The sequence below is a fragment of the Silurus aristotelis genome (assembly GCF_946808225.1).
Source record: "Silurus aristotelis genome assembly, chromosome: 2".
NCBI lineage: Eukaryota > Metazoa > Chordata > Actinopteri > Siluriformes > Siluridae > Silurus > Silurus aristotelis.
In genome coordinates, this window is record NC_139575.1 from 29,303,849 (window position 1) to 29,325,680 (window position 21,832).

Consider the following 21,832-nt stretch of genomic DNA (forward strand, 5'->3'; position numbering starts at 1 on the left):
GACCTCAAACAAATGCTACTGTACCAAATATTAACATTGACTTTCTCAGGTGTTCAAATACTTATTTGCAGCTGTATCATACAAATAAATAGTTAAAAAATCATACATTGTGATTTCTGGATTTTTTTTTTTAGATTATGTCTCTCACAGTGGACATGCACCTACGATGACAATTTCAGACCCCTCCATGATTTCTAAGTGGGAGAACTTGCAAAATAGCAGGGTGTTCAAATACTTCTTTTACTCACTGTATATATACTGTATATATATATATGAGGTTAATAAGGATACAAAATAAAAATAATATTAAACAATTTAACATTTAAACCGTGTTCTGATCCCACAGAGAGCGACTGTCTTCCAAAATCTGTGGGATCCCAGACAAACAATTCTGATCCGTGGATGTCTCACTTTGCAATAAACAGGCTTCAAGGATCTGTTAATAATATCTTAGTGCCATTATGCTTTAGCACACCTTCAAAGATTTTGTGGAGCCCATGTTTTGACAAGTCTGAGCTGTTTTAGGGATTTAAAGGATCCGGCAGGTGGTTTTAATGTGCTGAAAGGTGTATAACGTTTTTTTCTTCTTCAGTGAGCCTTATGTCATAGTATAATATTTTATGTGAAGGGAAATTATATTAGTCAGATAAAACAAGCTTAGTGACCAAAACAGATTACAATTAAATTCACTGCTTTATAACTTTTTCTTATATATCAGTAGAGGTGTACAATGTGGGCTATATAATTAAACCTCTAATAAACAAACAAACAAACAGACAGACAGACAGACAGACAGACAGACAGACAGACAGATAGATAGATAGATAGATAGATAGATAGATAGATAGATAGATAGATAGATAGATAGATAGATAGAAAATTGTTTTATTTTAATGTACATTTTTTTTATTTTTTGCTATAGCGTCCTTGGTCATGGCATAAAGTTATTTCAGGTTCTTTTTCTATTTATGTCACTACTCTAACGGGTAGGGGGGGGGTTGTTAGTGGGGGGGGGGCACGGCGTTTACTTACCCGATTGGTCAATATCAGAAGGGAATCGGGTTAAGCCAATCATCGTCGAGTGACTATCGCGACAATAGAAATAGTATGCTATCGTAGTGCTCTTACGTCAGCCGATATCGCGCCAATCACAACTTACTAAGTCATTACTTCGCGTAATCCATGGGTATGGGCGTGGCGCGGCGCAACGAGAGGTAAAAAAAAAAAAAAAAAAAAAAAAAAAAGGCGCAGAGGGTAGATGTACACTGCGTCTGTTAAATAATATAAAAAGCGACGCCTGAGGCTGTAACGCAAAGTCTGGATCACGGTGTCATTGTGCGGTAATTACTGAGGTGCTACAGCTGGTTAATATAGAGTTACAGTTCGGCATTCAGCGGCGTGACCGGTAAGTGTGTGTGATCTCAATAGCCGGTTTCCTTCTGCTCAGGGTCTCACTAGGCAGCAGCATGCCTTCAAAATGGTGGCAAAAAAGAATCTGAATTTTGCTCCGGCACATAAACCTATCAGAGTAATGTAATAATAATGCTTATTATACCTCCAGGCTTTTACACGCACTGAGAGCTGAACACAGCGCATATAGGATGCAGGAGGCCGGGGAGAGACGGCGGCTATGCCGGGGTAGCACAAACGGGAGCGCACAGCTCGCCCGTGACGCCGTTTCTCACGTGTTACCCTGTGAACTGTAACGTCTTCTGTACATTCTATAATGTTTAGTTCTGTTGCATCTGCCACGCGTTTCGCGGTACCATTAATGTTTTAAATCAGTTGCCATTTCAATTTATCGTCCGATTGTGAAGAAAAACATCGGAATCATTTTCTTAATATCTAAAAATTTGAGTATGTTATGAAACGTTATCCATTGCGATTTATAATTTAGATTTAGTGTTGCCAACTCATTCCTGGTGAAAGCAGGTAGAAGACGGTTCATGACGTCGTGAATTGTTTTGCAAATTAATATATTTGTGATTTCTTATTGCCATAACAGGTTCACAGAGTTCACAAAGAAAGGACCATGTTTAATTCAGAATATAACAGAATACAATTTTATTAGAATAGAAAATCATTCTTATTTGGTCGTGTTACTATAAGCTAAACGTTTACACAAGAACAATACAGTGTCCTATACTGTTAAGATTACAGAAGATGAGGCAGCGGATGTTAAAAATGAAGAACAAAAATAAAAGCTGACATTCACACGAGCTAAGGGGAAGAGAAGCTGCTCTCTCAGCCCGTATATATACAGCAGTATGACAGGTTTTAATGTGCGCTTAAAGGTTGCTAGATTCGCTACTGGTTCGCTACGCAAAGTTGTTTAAGTGTCCAAAAAAGTCACCAAATCTAGTTACAAATTTGAAAAGCCGGTGTTTTACACTGACAGACTCTTTTGCTAGAAGGTGCTGGAACGTGACGTCATGCATATACAATTGGGTTCAATGTGTTCATTGCGGCGTCATATGATCATTTGCATGTCACATGTCAAATCGTCGTATTACATGAACATTTTTGGAAAAACAGAATAGATCCTTGTTTTAACTGAATGTAAAATATCGGACATTTACGCAGCTTTTAGTAAAACAAAATTAGATCAAAGACCAGTGTTTTTTTGTTTGGTCGTTTGTTTTAAGTCAGTAGCACCTGCTCACGAACTCCAATGATATTATGGCCATTTTCTGACTGTTTCTGTACACCTAAGTGTAAAAACTGCGGCTGTATTCTGGCACACACACACAAACACACACACCTGGGAATTGCTTACGTGCAGTAAGTCATTCCCCATTGCATGTATATCCATATATACAGGCATTTAAGTAATTTTGGTAATTGACAATCCATGAAGGCACAAAATCTCTTCCACAAAATATTACACTATATCTATAACATGACTCTTTATCAACACAGCTGACCTCTGACTGTTAAAGTTTAGTTTGGGGTGGTTGGGCTGTTCTGTGAGCAAATAAATCAGTATTAGAAGGCTTAATAAATGACTTACTAGATAGTGCATTTTAGTGTTTCGTAAGATCCGATGCAGCAGAATGTTGAGTAGAAGTGCTGGCCCTTTAAGCTTTCTGCAAAGTCACGCTTACTGTATACTCTTATGCAACACCAGTTGTAATAGGGAGGATATCTACACCAGGAGAGGCGCTCAGTTGCTTCAGTTTAGCTGAGCTGTACTTTCTTCTCATGCTTCTGTGTGCACTTGCCAGTCATTCCGCACATTGGAAGATTTGTGATTTTTTTTTGCCCCATCACCCAATCATCAGCTCTTTTTGAGTTTCCTTTTTTTTTTTTTTTTTGCATGCAGAGGGTTACTTGTAAATGAAAGTTTTTTTTAGAGTGTTTCTGCAATAATTTAGCATTTCTCTGGGCTTACACAGCTGAGTGCTCCTATCATGGACCTGCATAATAAAGACGCAGATGATGTCCTGCCTGTGGTTATTGTAGGTAAGTGTTGATATACACCATATAAAAAGAGTGAAAAATTCTGGTGTTGTGATGAGTAGATGTAGGAGGCGAATGGTGGGCGGATTTATTTAAGAATTATGGTTATTTTAAAATTCTCTTTTTTATTCTAATAAGTTAAAACATTTAAGCTTGAACAACCTGATGCAAACATAAGAGAAAGTAAAACAGATGTGCATGTATTTCTTTTTTTTTTTATTTTATTTTTTTTTTATATATAACCAGGTAATGGCCCGTCTGGAATTTGCCTCTCATACCTACTATCAGGATACACACCTTATTTCTCTCCTGAGGCTTTTCACCCCAATCCAATCCTACATCAAAAACTTAAAGGGAACTCTCATCTGTCTTTGTTTGAACAGGTAAACCCAAATATAGGGTTTTTTTTTTCCATTGTGTGTGTTTTTCTTTTTATTTGTTATTCATTATAGTGGTTAATTATTTTATATCAATATATTGGGTATTTTAATAACTATTTGGTATTATAAAACCATAGGATAATACACACAGGATAATAAAACCATTTAAATTAACCAGCCATAACATTTAACCCAATTAAATTTTATTTTGTTTGTGTAGTACTTTTAACAATGGTTATTGTCTTAAAGCAGCAGGAAGAAAGAAAAATAGACAAATGTAAAGACGTGAGGGACTTTGACAAAGGCAAAATTGTCATCAGTAGATGAGTAGTCAGAGCATCTCCAATGTAAGTACAATAAGGGGTCCATTTTGGGTTCAGTGAGTAACCCAGCGAGTGCTGGCCCTGATACAAAGGTGTAGGAATAGCAGCGTACTATGCTTGGAAAATTTATAAGGCAACTCTATAAAAATAGAGTATACAAAATAAAAAAACATATATATATATATATATATATATATATATATATATATATATATATATATATATATATATATTTACACACCTACAAATGGCACAGCCACACACTTAATTGTGTAAAGCAAATTTAACAGTAACCATAGAAAGACTAAAGTAGGAAGAATGATGCCAGTATTTTGTGTATGTCTGTGTGCATATTCTTAGGATCTGGAGTATCTGTGTGAAGGCTTGGAAGGCAGATCATCAAATCCTTTGGCTGTACTTTTTGATTCGTTGCTCTTACCAGATAGTGACTTTGGACAGAACTGTGCCTCACCATTGGTATGGCGATTTGAGCCTGAAAGAGCAATGACCCACCTTGTGCTTGGAAAAGGACCACCTGGAGGAGCATGGCATGTAAGTACAGGGCTGGCTATGGTCCAGTGGAATGCCGTTTAATTTCTTAGCATTGTTCAAGGGGGAGACAGAATACAGGCTACACCCAGGAGTTGGAAAAGGTATTTTAGACCCCATGGCTCTAAACTAGAATAAACACAGTGCATTTTCAAATTTTTTAATATGTTAATATTTTTCAATTTCTAATTTAATTTCCTGGTTTTGTTTTAAAAAAACATAAAATATATTTTTACACTAATATTTGGATATTTTTTTTATGCATGTTGCACCTGGATATTAAAGATATCTTACTCAGTCATTTAACTGAAAGTATTTGTTCTTTTATAGTCTTCCAAACTTTTATCTCAAATCTCTACCACACCTGAGAAATGAAAGCAAGTGCTTGAAAATCTGTATCTTTTTTCCAACCAGCAATTTCCAATTTAGATGTTTCAGCAGCTAGTCATGTGCCATGCATATGAAGCATCACATGCTATCTGGTAATACTACTTCTGTTTTTCCTACAGGCTATGGAGGGATCCATGTTAACTCTTAGCCTTGCTAATTGGATGGAGCTTCCTGGACTCAAACTGAAGGATTGGATGAGAGAGAAACGCAGGTATTTGACTATTACATGCAGAGAAGTTTTAGTCTAGTGCATTTGTGCTAAAACATAAATCTCTATTGTCTCCTTTGTTTCCTGGCTTCTCTATAATTATGTATGATAAATAGCCCAACAGCCAGCACGTTGTAATTGGACTTGTACACAATTCAGCTGGCTTTTTACTCCAACTACAGTTGCACATTATTTTGCAGAATGTGTACAAAATATCTTACTTTCGGTCACTGAAATGGACAAAATAGTTGACTTGGGATTATCCAGAGAAGTGTGAGCAGCTCACTGTACAAGCCGTGCAAATACAGTTCAAGAGCTTCAGTTAATGTTCACAATCAAACATCATACCCACATAGCTGCCAACACTGACAAGTTAAAGCTAGCAGTTATTTTTAATAGATTATGCATTCTTAATCACGCCTAGCGATAATGTTTTGTTAATGTTAATCCACGTTAATGTTAATCCACATTAAGTGAATTTTTATAAATGGTTATTAAAGTGTGTGTGACTGTGCATGGCATATGATTGTGTGTGGGTGAATCAAGGGCATCTACTACTAATAATGAACCTTTTGGTGTTAACTCTTTTTCTGTTTTGTGGTATTTTTCAAATGTTAAATTTAATTTAAATTAATTTTTATTTGTATAGCACTTTTACAATGAACATTGTCTCATAGCAGCTTTACACAGTTCATGCGGTGTAAAAAGAATAAAAAAGATTGTTAAGATGTTACACTCTTCTATTTGTCAAATTCATCTTTATTAAAAACACCATAGTAAACATATTAGTTAAACAATCTGTTACATCTATGATTTAATGTAAAATAGCTTATTTTAAAATAATGGCTACTTTGTTGAATTGTTCATGCTATGAGCAGAAATTATTATTATTAGATGTCAACTGCTAAACTCTGATTTGAGGGGAACTTCCCAAGTCGAATTTCTAAGTTAAAAATGACAAGTTCTGACTTTTAGGCAAATGCAGTATTATTCCGAGGAGTGCATCTTAAGCATAAAGTACTTAAGAACTTGAAAAGATACATAGTCAAAAATCCGTTAACCGTGCCCCATTTCCAGAATATGAGCCAATACACAGAGTGCTTTCAAAAATAAATGTTAATTTATTTTTATCAAGTAAAAATACAGAATGTAAATAAACAAAAGAGAAATCTAAATCAAAATAATATCTTGTGTGACCATCCTTTGGTTTCAGTTATTACACTTGTAAAAGTCAGGGATTTTGTAGATCAGAGTCAGGCGTGTGATTAACTGAAACAGAACCAGCTGTGTAGGAAGCTTAAACTGGGTGGTGAACAGGTTGCCCTAGGATTATCATTTGTCGATTTACTAAACTCTTTTGGAGTTAAACAAAACGTCACCAGACCAACCCACCGTTTTAACCACACACTAGACTTAATAATATCCTACGGAGCAGACGTCACTGATATAGATATTTTACCCCAGAGTGATGACATCACAGACCATTACCTCATACTGTACACACTACCGGTAGAGCAGATTAACCGTGTTTCACCACGGTATCGACTTGGTAGGACTATTATTTCAACCACTAAGGACAGATTCATAAATAACCTGCCTGATTTATCTCAGTTTCACATTAAACCCATAACTGCTGATCATCTTGATGAGATGGCGAACAACATAGACCTTATCCCCACTAGCACTTTAGACACTGTTGCCCCCATCCGGTTAAAAAAGGTTCGAGAACAAGCACCTGCACCTTGGTATAATAGTCATACGCATGCCCTAAAGAGAACAACACGTAATCTGGAGAGAAAATGGAGGAAAACTAAATTGGAGGTATTTAGAATTGCGTATAAAGACAGTATGCTTAGCTACAGACAGGCGCTAAAAGCTGCTAGAGCTAAACACCTGAGCAAACTCATAGAAAATAACAAAAACAATCCCAGGTTCCTTTTCAGTACAGTCGCTAAATTAACAACAAATCAGGGATCTGAAAAATGTGTTTCATCACAGTTTAGTAGTGAAGACTTTATGAATTTCTTCACTGAAAAAATAGATAACATTAGAAAAACAATTGTGGCAGTTCAACCTCTGACAGCATCTCCCGACACAATCGTACTTACAACTCCACAACTACACTGTTTTACATGTATAGGACAGGAAGAGCTGTATGATGCTACTATGAAAGCTAAATCAACAACATGTCAGTTAGATCCAATTCCCACTAAACTACTGAAGGAAGTGTTATATACAGCTGGTGAGCCTCTTCTCAATATTATTAACTCCTCACTATCGTTAGGTCATGTCCCTAAATCCCTCAAGTTAGCAGTTATTAAGCCCCTCATTAAAAAACCTAATCTGGATCCAAACACGCTATCGAATTACAGACCAATTTCAAATCTCCCATTTATGTCTAAGATTTTAGAAAAGATTGTCGCTGCCCAGCTATGTAACCACTTGCAGGAGAACAATATCTTTGAAGAGTTTCAGTCAGGTTTTAGGCCCCATCATAGCACAGAAACTGCTCTAGTTAAAATCACTAACAACCTGTTTTTAGCTTCAGACCAAGGCTACATCTCCCTATTAGTTTTACTAGATCTTAGTGCTGCGTTCGACACTATAGATCATGATCTTCTCCTCGATTGCTTACAGAATTACATCGGTATTCAGGGACAGGCATTAAGCTGGTTTAAATCCTACCTGTCCAATCGTTACCATTTCGTAGATTTAAATGGAGAGCTATCCAGGATAATGCTAGTAAATTATGGCGTGCCACAAGGGTCAGTTCTAGGACCCCTGCTTTTTACAATATACATGCTTCCATTAGAAAATATTATTAGAAGGCATGGAATTAGCTTCCATTGTTATGCTGATGATACCCAGCTATATATTTCATCCAAACCAGGCGATACAGCTCAATTAGCTCGCATAACTGAGTGTGTTGAAGAAATAAGAGATTGGATGACCCATAACTTTCTGCTATTAAATTCTGATAAAACGGAGATTTTGCTCATCGGCCCAAAAAATAGTACACAGAAGCTCCAGCATCTCAGCCTGCATTTAGACGGTTGTTCTGTAACTACTAGTTCAACGGTAAAAGACCTGGGAGTTATTTTAGACAGCAACTTATCTTTTAAAAATCACATCAATCAAGTTACAAAAACAGCCTTCTTTCACCTTAGAAATATTTCTAAGCTAAGAAATATGTTATCTATATCTGATGCAGAGAAGCTCGTCCATGCGTTTATGACCTCTAGAATAGACTACTGTAATGCATTACTAGGTGGATGTCCTGCATCATTAATAAACAAGCTTCAGTTAGTTCAGAATGCCGCAGCAAGAGTTCTTACTAGGTCAAGAAAATACGATCATATAACCCCAATCTTATCGTCCCTACATTGGCTTCCTATTAAGTTTCGAATAGACTACAAACTACTGCTACTCACTTATAAAGCACTAAATGGTTTGGCTCCCATGTATCTATCCAGTCTTTTAACACGCTACAATCCGTCACGCTCCCTGAGATCTCAAAACTCTGGGCTTCTAGTAGTTCCTAGAATATCAAAGTCCACTAAAGGCGGTAGAGCATTTTCACATTTAGCTCCTAAACTCTGGAATAGTCTTCCTGACAGTGTTCGGGGTTCAGATACACTCTCCCAGTTTAAGTGTAGATTAAAAACATATCTTTTTAGCAAAGCCTACACATAACACACATCACACACATCACATCACAACCTTGTGCTCCAGAATATTACATGCACATTATCAACTTGTGCTGTTAATATCATGAACAGCAGCTACGCTAATTCCTCTCCACTGCTTCTCTTTCTCTCCCCATCCCGAGGCATCCTGAGGTTTGGCCAGCTCCAGTCACGTCCCACCTCGTGAAGATTATGGACCTATGGATGATCATGGAGAAGTAGATGCCGAGTGTTTAAAGGCCCTGGCATGGAGAAGCTGATGCTGGATCTATGATGATCACAAATTGTTCTGTATTGTTGAAAGATTTATGACCAAACTCTTGATGTCACCCATATGAGGATGGGTTCCCCTTTGAGTCTGGTTCCTCTCAAGGTTTCTTCCTCATATCATCTAAGGGAGTTTTTCCTTGCCACTGTCGCCACGGCTTGCTCATCAGGGACAAACGCACACCATTCACCTTCACTGTTGTTTTCTGTAAAGCTGCATTGAGACAATGTCTGTTGTGAAAAGCGCTATACAAATAAACTTGACTTGACTTGACTTGACTTGACTTGACTTGACTTGACTTGAACAGGCAAACTCGGCTGATAAGTTGAGGTTGTGGAAGTTTGTATGTCGCAGGTCATAAACTATGGCAAGACTGAGCTCTGCAACAAGACACACGGTAGTTATAAAGCATCAGCAAAGTCTCTTCCAGGCAAAGATTTTAAAGCAGAATAGGTCTTCCAATATGTGCTATTCAAGCTATTTTCAAGAAGAACAAGGAAACGGGCAATATTAATGCCCATAGATGCAATGGTCGGCCGAGGTAACTTAATGCAGCATACAAAAGACACACTGTGCTTACTTCTCTTCAACATCAGAAAGATAAACAGCAGTGCCGTCAGCAAAAAACTGGCGGAAATCAGGGACCCAGGTACACCCATAAACTGTCTGAAGAAGTCTGGCCAGAAATGGTCTTTATGGTAGAATTGAGGTCAAGCGACTCAACTATGCACGAAAACAAAAGAACTGGCGGGAGAAAAATGGCAGGTGCTTTATACTGTTTAATTAAAATTAGAAACATGAGGCTGTAGCAGGATTCAAGTTGTATGCTGAAGAGCTGGCGAGAGGAACAATAATGAGTGTCTGAAGGCAACAGTAAAGCAAGGTGGAAGTTTCTTGCAAGTTTGGTTGGGGCTTTATGTCAGCAAAGTTGTAGATTTGCTCATGATTATGGTCTCCTTAATGCTGAGAAATGCATGCAGATAATTATCCATCATGTAATACCATCAGGGTGGTGTCAGATTGGCCCCAAATTTATTTTGTAGCAGGACAATAACCCCAAAAATGGAGACAATGAAGAACCAGGAGTCCTGGAAGTGATGGTTTGGCCCCCCCACAGAGCCCTGATCATTGACTTTGCCTGGGATTACATGAAAAGACTTAAGGGTTTGAGGCAGCCTACATCCACAGATGATCTGTGGTTACTTCTCCAAGATGTTTGGAACAATGCACCTGCCAAATTCCTTGTGCAAGTGTACCTAGAAGAATTGACTGTTTTGCAGGCAAAGGATGATCACACCAAATATAGATTTGATTTGAATTATTCTTCTGTTCATTTACTTTCCATTTTGTTAATTGATCAAACAAACACTTGTTTACATTTTTTAAACCATTCTTACTTTACAGCATTTTTTCACAAGTATCTAAAACTGTTGCATAGTACTGTAAGTGTACAAGAAATAGGGTAAACACACCACCAAATACCAAAAGTAAATAATTTTTATACCTTGTTTGTGTGTTTTGTTAGGAGTGTTCGCAATGACCGTGCCACATCAGCAGATATCGCCTCCTACTACCAGCACTATGTGAATACGATGGGTCTGAGTAACAACTTTGCCCCTGGTACCACAGTAACCTCAGTGCAGCGTGTCTCTCTTTGCTCAGGCCATTCTGGCTGGCACGTCCAGGGCATACAGAGGTTAGACAATGGAGATGAGATGCCCTTCTCGGTGCAGGCGGAGAATGTAGTGCTGGCCACAGGCACCAGTGATTCCCCAGCCCGCCTTGGAGTTGAAGGAGAGTCACTACCTTTTGTTTGCCACAGCTTTGGAGAGTTTGAGTCAGTCATCTCAAGTGGACACCTGTGCAAATCATCAGAGCATGTGCTTGTGGTTGGAGCAGGGCTTACTGCTGCTGATGCTGTTCTATGCTCCCACCACCTCAACGTACCCGTATATCACGCGTTCCGCAGAGACGTCTTAGACCCGGCACTCATTTTCAACCAGCTGCCCCGTCTTCTCTACCCCGAGTACCACAAAGTTCACCAGATGATGAGCCAGCAGCAGTATCAGCCAAGCCCTTCGCTACTCAATGTACTGTCCCAGCAGATGGCATCAACAGACAATGACCACAATCAATCATCCTGCTCATACCCAGGATATCTGAGCTTCTCAAAACACCGTGTTGTATCTTTTAAACCCAATGGCAAGTGCATTCTGGAGGCAGAGGATGGGCACCATGTGGTGCTGCAGGTCTCCTTAGCCCTTATTTTAATTGGCTCGCAACCTAATCTGTTCTTTTTGCCTGAGGAGGGTCGGCAACTGGGGTTTGAGCTGGGTCAGCCAATCAACTGTCGGCGCAACCCAATTAAGGTGGAGCCATACACTTATGAAAGCGTGCAGGAAGTGGGGCTTTATGCCCTGGGTCCCCTAGTCGGTGAGAACTTTGTGCGCTTTCTCAAGGGTGGTGCACTGGGCTCTGCATGTCATCTAATGCAAAAAAAGAAGGGAGAAGTGACTGTGTCCTACAAAAGCCTTAATGTCGATAATAGAGATTAAAAAAAAACAAAAAAAAGGAAAGTAGTGATGGCTCCACAGAAAATCCAATGTTTATTTCAGACTTTACCTGCTTCTGGAAGAAAATAAAAAGAAGGAATCAGTAAATTGTGTTAAGGGGACTTTCCTTGTTAATGAACAAAGGGCCTCATTTACCAATTGCCAAAAAACATTACACTAGATTTTGAAATGTTTCCAAAACTCTGGATTTCTTTGTACCCGTGTGCATACAGTATGTTAATCCATACAGTTGCCAACTCCAAAAAAACGCACACTCACTGTGCTAATGTAAGGTTATACTGAGACATTAGGCCACGTCACTGGTAATAAAAACATACAGTAACTAACTGTGTAACGGACCCTCTAAGTATCTGGGAATTACAGAAAAGGTCAAGCTGATTGAATTAAATGGCTAAAAATAATGTGATTTAACGTGATATCAGAGATACATTAAATACATTGAATGTAGCCAGGTAATCAAGCACACAAATTATTTTACACATAGAAACTTCAATTATATTATTATTTTATAATCATTAAAGCATATTTTTACTGGGCTCAATAAATCCATCACACACTAATGTGCCTTCATGCAGTATACTTTATAGTATATTGCATATTTGCAGCCTGAGGCATATTAGATTGCTCATTTATCAGTCACTTAGTGATGTCTATAAACAAGTGTTACAGCTTAAAAAAGATGCCGTGGCAAAAAGAACAATCCTGTATTGAGCCATTACAACCCACAGCAGCCTTCTTTCATAACTGAATGCCTACATTTATTTAGATTGAAAGTCAAAATTTGGGTATATGTATGGGTGGGCTTGCTTGCTTGGGCTTTCTAAAATGATTAATATTTATGATTTATTAATAAAAAAAATTTTATACAACATCATAAATGAGGCCCTCTGAAAAGTTTGACCAAATGTGTCTTAAAATTTACTTGCTACAAAATTTGTCTTCACATGACCTACAGCAAGAGAAATCGCAAAAGATCTTGAAGAAAAAAGAATGGAAGGCAAGCTAAGCAACTTGTCCACGAATGGCATGTTAACGGGGAAGAATGAACTGAAATGATTGGTGCAATTAAGAGGAATGTTATGTTTGAACTTGAAATGTTGGAATGTTAAGAAGTAAATGCTGCCCAAGCAGTTAGTTTACAGCAGTTATTTTCTTGATTGCATTGTGTGTACACCCTGAGACAGTTGTGCTAGTTTTTGTGAAACTGCATCCGTCAAGTAATTTAGCTGCCGTACTCAAAGCAATCAGGGATTTTATTTTTAAGTTGTTTCGGAACATGTAATTTGCGATATAATATATTTGTACGCATGAGAATTTTTCCAAGAAAAATGTATATGCTTGTTATGGGACTTTTTATTTTAAAGACTCCATGTTTAAGGTAGTAATGATGGACAACAATAATTCTTCACATGAAGAAATTTGGAATTTGCCAAGCAAATTAGGTTTTGTACCAGTCCTGGTACTTTAATTCATTTAGTGGTAAAATGTAATAAATACTGAATATCTATAGAGAGTCTAGCCTGAAAACACCAAGCAGTCTCTATAAATCTGCTTGTCATAGGTTTGACTAATGAAACATAGTTTGCTAATTAATCAAGAAGAAATAAATCATCCTGTATATAAATAACCAATGAATACACTAATTGCAGTGTATTACTTTATAGTAAATGTCATTCCAGAGTACACATTTAGGAGGCTTTGAGAATAGAAACAATATATTTGGGCCAATTTTTTTAAATATCTTTAGAAAAATCATTTCTTGTGTATTTATTGTGTATGTGGTAAAAGCGTCCACTTTTATGACAAACAAGACAAGGCACTAGATCTTAAAACACAGTTAAACAGTTACTTAATCAACACAAACATCTGAATGTTGGGAATCAGGACATTCTTGAAATTCATTTTCAGTTTAAACAGAAATAATCTTTGTAATCACAAAGAGCTTTTAAATTATCAAAGTTTGCTTAAAACAGAAATTTATGTAAAGGGCACAAAACAACTTTGGTTAATGCAGTACACAAGAAATTTCTAGCATTTCTCAATTTTAATGTTCTTTAAGTAAAGGGTGTGTAGTTAAAAGGTTGAGATAAATAGCTTTTTGTTATAAATGCAAATGTATTTATATAAATAAATGTGTGTTTGTACTCAAATATCATGGTTAGGTCTTCCATGTAGACATGATTGTGTTTTATTTGTTAAGCTTGGAAACAAACTTGCCATATGATTGTTTTTGTGGTTTGCTCACTGTGGGAGAGCTTGTCGGTGGGAAAGGAGGAACACCACAACAGGTCAGGGGTAAAGGCTATTCAGCCGTCTTTATTTTCTTTTATACAAAGTTTTGTTTTTCTGTACTGTGCTCACGCCGCACGTCTCTGGCACCTGTACGCACACACCTCTCACACACACACCCTCCTCCTTAAATGCCTCCTTTGATCACTGAAATAGAGAACACATGAGGTTAGATAGACTTCAGGTGAGGCAATTCCATACCTATCTTCTCTCGGCCCTGCCCTTTATTCACAAACCGGCGCTCGGCCCCGCCCCCGCTGCCACATACCCCCACCGATCCAGGCCGGGGAGCCGTCCGGCCGCCACCGACTCCATACCCCCCCCCTGCGTCCCCGGTCTGTGGACCACCTCGAACTTGAACAGCTGAAGCGCCAGATACCACCGCGTGATCCGAGCGTCGGCATCCTTCATGCGATGGAGCCACTGCAGCGGGGCGTGGTCCGAACAGAGGGTGAAGGCCCGTCCCAACAGGTAGTATCGGAGGGTGAGGACCGCCCATTTTATGGCCAGGCACTCCCGCTCGATCGTACTGTACCGGCTCTCACGCACCGACAGCTTACGGTTGATGAACAGCACCGGTCGCTCCTCCCCCTCCACCACCTGAGACAACACGGCCCCCAACCCTCTGTCCGACGCATCAGTCTGCAAAAAAAAGGAAGAGAGAAGTCAGGAGCATGTAAGAGCGGACCCCAGCAGAGTGCGGCTTTGACTCGCGTAAAAGCCTGTTGGCACGGCTCCGACCACTGGACCGGATCTGGCGCTCCCTTTTTAGTGAGATCGGTCAGCGGGCTGGTGATGTCCGAAAACCTAGGGATAAATCTCCTATAAAAACCCGCCAGCCCCAGGAACCGTCTCACCTCCTTTTTGGTCTTGGGTCTCGGTGGGTCTTATCAATTTGGGGACGCACCTGCCCGTGACCCAAGTGGAAACCCAGATACCGTACTTCGGATACGCGTCGAATTTAGACACCGCGTTCACCTTTCGGTAGTCCACACAGAACCGGACCGACCCGTCGCTCTTGGGAACCAAGACCACCGGGCTGCTCCAGTCGCTGTGAGACTCCTCGACCACCCCCATGTCAAGCATCGCCTAAAGTTCCGCCCTCCTTTTTGTGTTCGGGCAGCCGGTACGGGCGACTGCGCACCACAGTACCGGGAGATGTCTCGATATGGTGCTCTATAAGGTTTGTCCGCCCGGGCAGGGGCGAGAACACATCCGCAAACTCGCGCTGTAATCTCGTGACCTGTGCTCTCTGCGACGGCGAGAGGTGGTCTCCACAGGGGACGGAGGCGGATTCTGCCGCGGCTTTGGTTTTTACCTCCGGTCCCAACTCCTCCCTCTCTGGCATCACCGTCGCTAGAGACACAGGCACCACCTCGCTTCATAATTTGAGGAGATTCAGGTGGTATACCTGGAGTGCCCCGCCCCTATCCGTGCGCCGTACCTCGTAGTCGACATCCCCACCCGCCGTGTAACCTCAAAAGGCCCTTGCCACTTGGCGAGTAATTTTGAGCCTGACGTAGGCAGCAGAACGAGGACTTTATCTCCCGGTGAAAACCGACGAAGCCGCACGCCCTTGTCATACAGCCGGGATTGCCGTTCCTGTGCCTGAAGCAAATTCTCCAATGTTAGTTGACCCAGTGTGTGGAGTTTTGCTCTCAGATCCAGAACGTACTGGATTTCATTTTTCGCGTTTGAAGGCCCCTCCTCCCAATTTTCCCGGAGGACATCCAGCACTCCGCGCGGCTTACGGCCGTATAATAATTCAAACGGGGAGAACTTCGTGGAGGCTTGCGGGACCTCTCGTACTGCAAATAACAAGGGCTCGAGCTATTTATCCCAATTACGTGTGTCCCCATGTACGGACTTCCGAATCATGTTTTTCAGGGTTCGATTAAAACCCTCTACCAGGCCGTCAGTTTGTGGATGGTAGACACTGGTGCAGATCGATTTAATCCCCAACAATTCGTACAGTTCGCGAAGTGTTCGTGACATAGACGTCGTGCCTTGATCAGTCAGGATCTCTTTCGGGATCCCAACTCGGGAGATAATGCTGAAGAGCGCTTCCGCAACACTACAATGCGGAGATGTTGCGAAGGGGCACTGCTTCCGGATATCGCGTCGCATAATCCACTATGACTAATACGAAGCGATGTCCGCGTGTGATTCGCTCTAATGGCCCGACGAGGTCCATGCCGATTCTTTCAAAGGGAACCTCAATTAGTGGTAAAGGGTGCAATGGCGCTTTTGGGATGGTTGGCGGATTCACCAGCTGACATTCCCAGCATGCCGCACACCATCTACGCACATCGCCGTGAATGCCCGGCCAATAAAAACGGTCCATTAAGCGGTCTAGTGTTTTTATACAGCCCAGGTGCCCTGCCATCGGATTAGGATGAGCCGCATGGAAGAGAAGTTCCCTGCGGCTCTTTGGGACCAGCAACTGGGTCGTTTCCTCTCCGGTTCGAGTGTCCTGCGTCACTTGGTATAATTTATCATTAATCATGGCGAAGTAGGGATAGGAAAGCGCGCGATCTGGTTGGATTTGTCGACCATCGATTGCTCTCACCTGGTCGAAAGCGCGTCGGAGCGTTTTGTCCCGCGATTGCTCGAGGGGGAAATCCCCGGGGGGAATCCCCCGTAGGGCGGGGTCTGTCTGCCGCGTAACGGACGTCCCCGGTGCCGCCTCCCCCGAGAACATAGCGTGCCTCCCCCCCCTTCACCGTACTGCAGGACCCATCCACGCACATTTCCTTCAGTAAGCGAGGGAAACCGGCCCAATTCGTACCCAAGATTAGCGGATGGGTGAGACTAACCGCCGCCTCCACTCTATGATTTTTCCCCCTGAACCGAACCGAAATGGCCACCAGTGGATATTCGTGAACATCCCCATGCACACATTTCACCTTCACCCGGCGTGCTGTATTCAAAGCCTCGCATCTCACCAGGTTTTGATGGATGGCGGTCTGCTCGCAGCCTGAATCCACCAACGCCTGGTGTGTACCCCCTTGGATACTCACCGGTATGCGATACGTTCCCGCTTGATCGGGGGCAGCCTGTGGCGCCTCGGGAATCCGGACCATTACCCCCAACTTCATGACAGGACTTTGATCCAGGAAATGTCCCGGCTCCCCGCAGTGCCAACAAACCGGCCCAGGCTTCCGCTCCGCCCCCGCGCGGGTCGTCTCAGCCCCCTGTGGATTCAGAGGCAAAGATTTATTAGAGCGAACAGAAGGAGGAGAAGCAGAGAAGGAAGAGGGAGGAGCTCGCGCCCGAGGCACTGGCTTCGGGGAAATTAGCCCCCGTTTCCGGGGTAAGGGAATAGGAGGAGCGGAGAAAGAACCAGGTGTTCGGGAAGGAGGAGAGTCGAAAGGAGATCCGAGGAATCCATCCGCCCCGGCATGCGCCGCCAGGTGGTCCTCTGCCAGCTGTACCGCCTTCTCCACAGTTTCCGGTCGCTGGCACTGCACCCACTCCGCCGTCCGCGGCGGAAGACGGGGGATGAACTGCTCCAACACCACGCAATCCACCACCTCGTCCGTGCTCCGGCCCTCGTCCCGCAGCCATCTCCGGCATGCATCGCGAAGCTGGTGGGCGAAGGCGAACGGCCGTCCGACCTCGTGCAGAGTCAACGCGTGAAACCGCTGTCGGTGCTGCTCTGGCGTCCGCCCGACTCGCTGAAGGATAGCTCGCTTCAGCTCTTCGTACTCCAGCATCTGATCAGCCGGCAGCTGCTGGGCCGCGAGCTGGGCCTCCCCGAAAAGCAGCGGCAACAGGCGGAGAGCATCCCGGTCCATTCTCCGGCGGCCGCCACCCGCTCAAACAGCTCCAAAAAGGCCTCCGCATCGTCCTGCGGGCCCATCTTTGTCAGCGGGATGACCGGCGGGGAGCGAGGGGGGGGGTTTTCCGGTGCCTCTTTCGAGTTCAGGGCGCTGCGGAACGCAGCTCGGTCCTCCGCCTGTGCTCGAACCACGGCCTCAAACCGCTGTTCCTGCTCGGCCCGTACCTGAAGGAGGGCCTGGTGCTGTGTCTGCTGGAGCTCAGCGATCGCTTTCACGAGCTCGGCCAGTGGAGAAGGCTCAGTCATTTTCCTGACCTGGGTCCCTTTTCCCGTTTATCTGAAGGTGGTTCCCGGGTTTCGGCACCACTGTGGGAGAGCTTGTCGGTGGGAAAGGAGGAACACCACAACAGGTCAGGGGTCTTTATTTTCTTTTATACAAAGTTTTGTTTTTCTGTACTGTGCTCACGCCGCACGTCTCTGGCACCTGTACGCACACACCTCTCACACACACACACCCTCCTCCTTAAATGCCTCCTTTGATCACTGAAATAGAGAACACATGAGGTTAGATAGACTTCAGGTGAGGCAATTCCATACCTATCTTCTCTCGGCCCTGCCCTTCATTCACAAACCAGCGCTCGGCCCCGCCCCCGCTGCCACACTCATTTAAACTGTAAATATAAATTGAAACAAAAGAAAGCCTTGTGGTTTTTGTTTGTTTGTTTTGCAGTCTTTAAATATGTGATGTTCTTTGTTAAAAGGGACCTTGAGAGCTTCATTCATAGAACTCTTCTTCTTCTTTCGGCTGCTCCCATTAGGGGTCGCCACAGCGGATCATCCGTCTCCATACCACCCTGTCTCTACATCTGCCTCTTCCACACCAACTACCTGCATGTCTTCCCTCACCACATCCATGAACCTCCTCCTTGGCCTTCCTCTTTTCCTCCTACCTGGTGGCTCCATCCTCAGCATTCTTCTACCAATATAACTCATGTCCCTCCTCTGCACATGTCCAAACCATCTCAATCTTGCCTCCCTCACCTTGTCTCCAAAACATCCTACATGGGCTGTCCCTTTAATAAACTCATTTCTAATCTTGTCCATCCTCATCACTCCCAACGAAAACCTCAACATCTTCAGCTCTGCTACCTCCAGCTCCACCTCCTGTCTTTTACTCAATGCCACTGTCTCTAATCCACACAACATCCCAGGTCCCACCACAGTCCTATAAACTTTCCCTTTCACGCTTGCAAATACCCTTCTTTTACAAATCACTCCTACCACTCTTCTCAACCAAATCCACCCTGCCTGCACTCTTTTCTTCACTTCTCTAAGTATTTGTATATAGTATACTAAAAAAAGAACATTTTAAAAATGCAGTGTATCACATACCACCGTTCAAATCAAGTCAAGAAGCTTTTATTGTCCTTTCAACCATATTTAGCTGATGCAGTACACAGTGAAATGAAACGTTTCTTCAGGACCCAGGTGTTACATAAAACAACATAAAACAACATAAAACAAACAGAAAAACACAGGGCCAAGAACTAGTAGGAAAATCCTTACCACATAAAGTGCATGTGTGCAACCTGGTGCAAAGACAGTGCAACACAAGACAGTGCAAGACAATACACAAAACACAAAATAGCTCCGCCAGTAAACCTGTCGTAACAAAATAACGTGAACAGTAGCAGAAAAATGTAAATAGAGTATTGTGCAAATAAACAAATAGCATCAATCAAGATAAAGTGAACAGTGGCAAAAAAAAATGTGGACAGAATATTGTGCAAAGAACAACTAGAGATATTACATTAACTTAACAATGAGAATCAAAAGATCAGTTTGAAATTCATAAGGAAATTTATAAATAATAAAAAAAATATTCTGAAAATTAACCTGAAAAAGTTTTTTTCTAAAAAAGATTTAACTTGATTAAGGTTGAAAGTAATCTATTCTAACAAACAGTATTACATTAAATCTAAGGTTGTGATGTATCCCCTCGTTTAGGATTTCATAATATTTAGAAATAAAGAAATATTAAACATTATTCTGTAATCTGTTTTGCAGTTTTATAGATACAATAAATGTTTAATACAGTTTAATTATGTTAAATTGAATTTGTGAATTCATGAAAATTTGAATTATGTTTAATTAAAAGAAATGTAAAATATAAAAAGCAGTAAACATTTGTACTCAAAACATGTTTTATGAAGTAAATATGTATTTATGTATATCAAGTTCGCCGATGACATGTTTGTGGTGGTCTCATCAGCAAGAACGACGAGTCAGCTACACCTGTACAGGTCATCACAGCAATACAGGACACTACAGCAGTACAGGACAGTACACCTGTACAGGTCATCACAGCAGTACAGGACACTACAGGTGTACAGGATACTACACGTGTATAGAACATCTCAACACTACAGGACACTACAGGTGTATGGGACATCTCAGCACTACAGGACACTACAGGTGTATGGGACATCTCAGCACTACAGGACACTACAGGTCTGTGGGACTTCACAGCAATACAGGACACTACAAGAACTGTGCTGAACTACAGATGAACACTGAACAAAATAGTGATATTTTGTGTGTTTCGGTGTTTTGTGCGCATCTTTTAAGACAGAGGACCCATCCACCGGGCCTCACAGAAAGAATCAACACTTTTTAAGTTTATTTTATTACCATTTTATTGACTTTCGCGGTCTGCACGGCTGTTTTCTTTAAATATGAAAAAAAGACCATTTACGCCTGAGCATTTCCTGCACTTTCATTCGTAGTATTATTTTTTCTGTGCATCAATAAATGAAGTTTGCAATGATTCTTCATTATGGTGAGTTGTGTTACAGTGCGATATGCATTTTATCGTATTTAGTAATACCCCCCATCCCCCACACCGTAGGAAAAGTGTCGCATAAACTGTTCCGTGGTGCAAAAGACGCTGGAGGGCGCTGTTTTAAGTGATAAACACGTTCTCATTCACTCCCATCTACTTTTTCGTTTACTTGTAACACGTGACCTCTTTGGAGGCTGTGCAGGAGCATTGCATTGGTGAGAGCTGTTGAAAAAAAAAACGCCTCTTAAACTAGAGAGGTACTGAATGAACTGGTAAATGGCGTGAGCGAGTCATTCATTCAGTCCGGATATGAGTCTCACTGGATTAATATGAGGAAAAGGAGTCATGCTATAATTAGAATATATCGTTATAGTGAAGTTTTATATCTTTTACAATTTTTTTTTTTTTTACGTATCTCATGACCACTTTTTCAAAGCTAATCTGCATATACGGAAATAGTCACGATGAACGTATATGCACAAATTATTTCGTGAAACGAAATAATAATAAAATGAAAGAATGAATAAATGAATAAAAAGAACCACCACTAGAGCTGATGAATAACCTGAAGCGTCATTGGGAGGTGGACTGTGAAGCCCGCCTACAGAGAAAACTGATAGGTCTAGTCGTCAGAAAGAAAGACGAATCAAGATACAGGAATCTATATTTTGAAAATGGAAAAGTTAAAACAGAGCTACAACATGCTACCTCATGCAGCCTTAAAGACATCTCGACTTTACTTTAAATCCTTATAATGATTTCCACTATACTGTACACACACAGTACAGAAATGCAAATGTCAGCTTACGGCCATACCACTCTAAGAACGCTCGATCTCGTCTGATCAAAGAAATGCAAATGTCTTATGCACATTCAAATTCTGTAATTTACAAATGAGTTCAAAACCTTAATGAAATATACATATTCCACTTAAAGATAAAATACTACAATGTACAGTAAAAAGATTTTTTGCATGCAAGCGTTGTTTTCTTTCCTGACTATGATATTTACTTAATCATAGTCAACAGTTCATAAATAAACTGCTATATGAAAATTCAGCCTAATATTGTGTAGGTCTCATTTG

At 41.5% G+C, this 21,832-nt stretch overlaps 1 protein-coding gene across 4 annotated transcripts; it reads left to right on the forward strand.

The window, feature by feature from the left end:
- Positions 1 to 1,204: 1,204 nt before the first annotated feature.
- On the forward strand, positions 1,205 to 13,857 carry osgn1 (oxidative stress induced growth inhibitor 1). Of its 4 annotated transcripts, XM_083533464.1 has the most exons (7): positions 1,205 to 1,405; positions 3,396 to 3,462; positions 3,706 to 3,842; positions 4,092 to 4,186; positions 4,523 to 4,714; positions 5,221 to 5,312; positions 10,789 to 13,857. In XM_083533464.1, the coding sequence occupies exons 4-7, from the start codon at positions 4,163 to 4,165 to the stop codon at positions 11,816 to 11,818; spliced, it is 1,338 nt and encodes a 445-aa protein (XP_083389590.1). In that variant the 5' UTR covers positions 1,205 to 1,405; positions 3,396 to 3,462; positions 3,706 to 3,842; positions 4,092 to 4,162; the 3' UTR covers positions 11,819 to 13,857. The 4 variants fall into 4 exon arrangements, with proteins under 4 accessions (XP_083389590.1, XP_083389588.1, XP_083389589.1 ...); XM_083533462.1 differs by lacking the exon at positions 4,092 to 4,186; XM_083533463.1 differs by lacking the exons at positions 1,205 to 1,405; positions 4,092 to 4,186 and having other exon boundaries at positions 2,782 to 3,462.
- Positions 13,858 to 21,832: the final 7,975 nt, after the last annotated feature.

Excerpts from the sequence above, each read along its gene's own strand:
- osgn1 (XM_083533462.1), top strand. The coding sequence starts at position 3,411 with ATGGACCTGCATAATAAAGACGCAGATGATGTCCTGCCTGTGGTTATT. Across the intron at positions 3,843-4,522 it reads ATCTGTCTTTGTTTGAACAG|GATCTGGAGTATCTGTGTGA; the intron begins GTAAACCCAAAT and ends GCATATTCTTAG. Across the intron at positions 4,715-5,220 it reads CACCTGGAGGAGCATGGCAT|GCTATGGAGGGATCCATGTT; the intron begins GTAAGTACAGGG and ends TTTTTCCTACAG.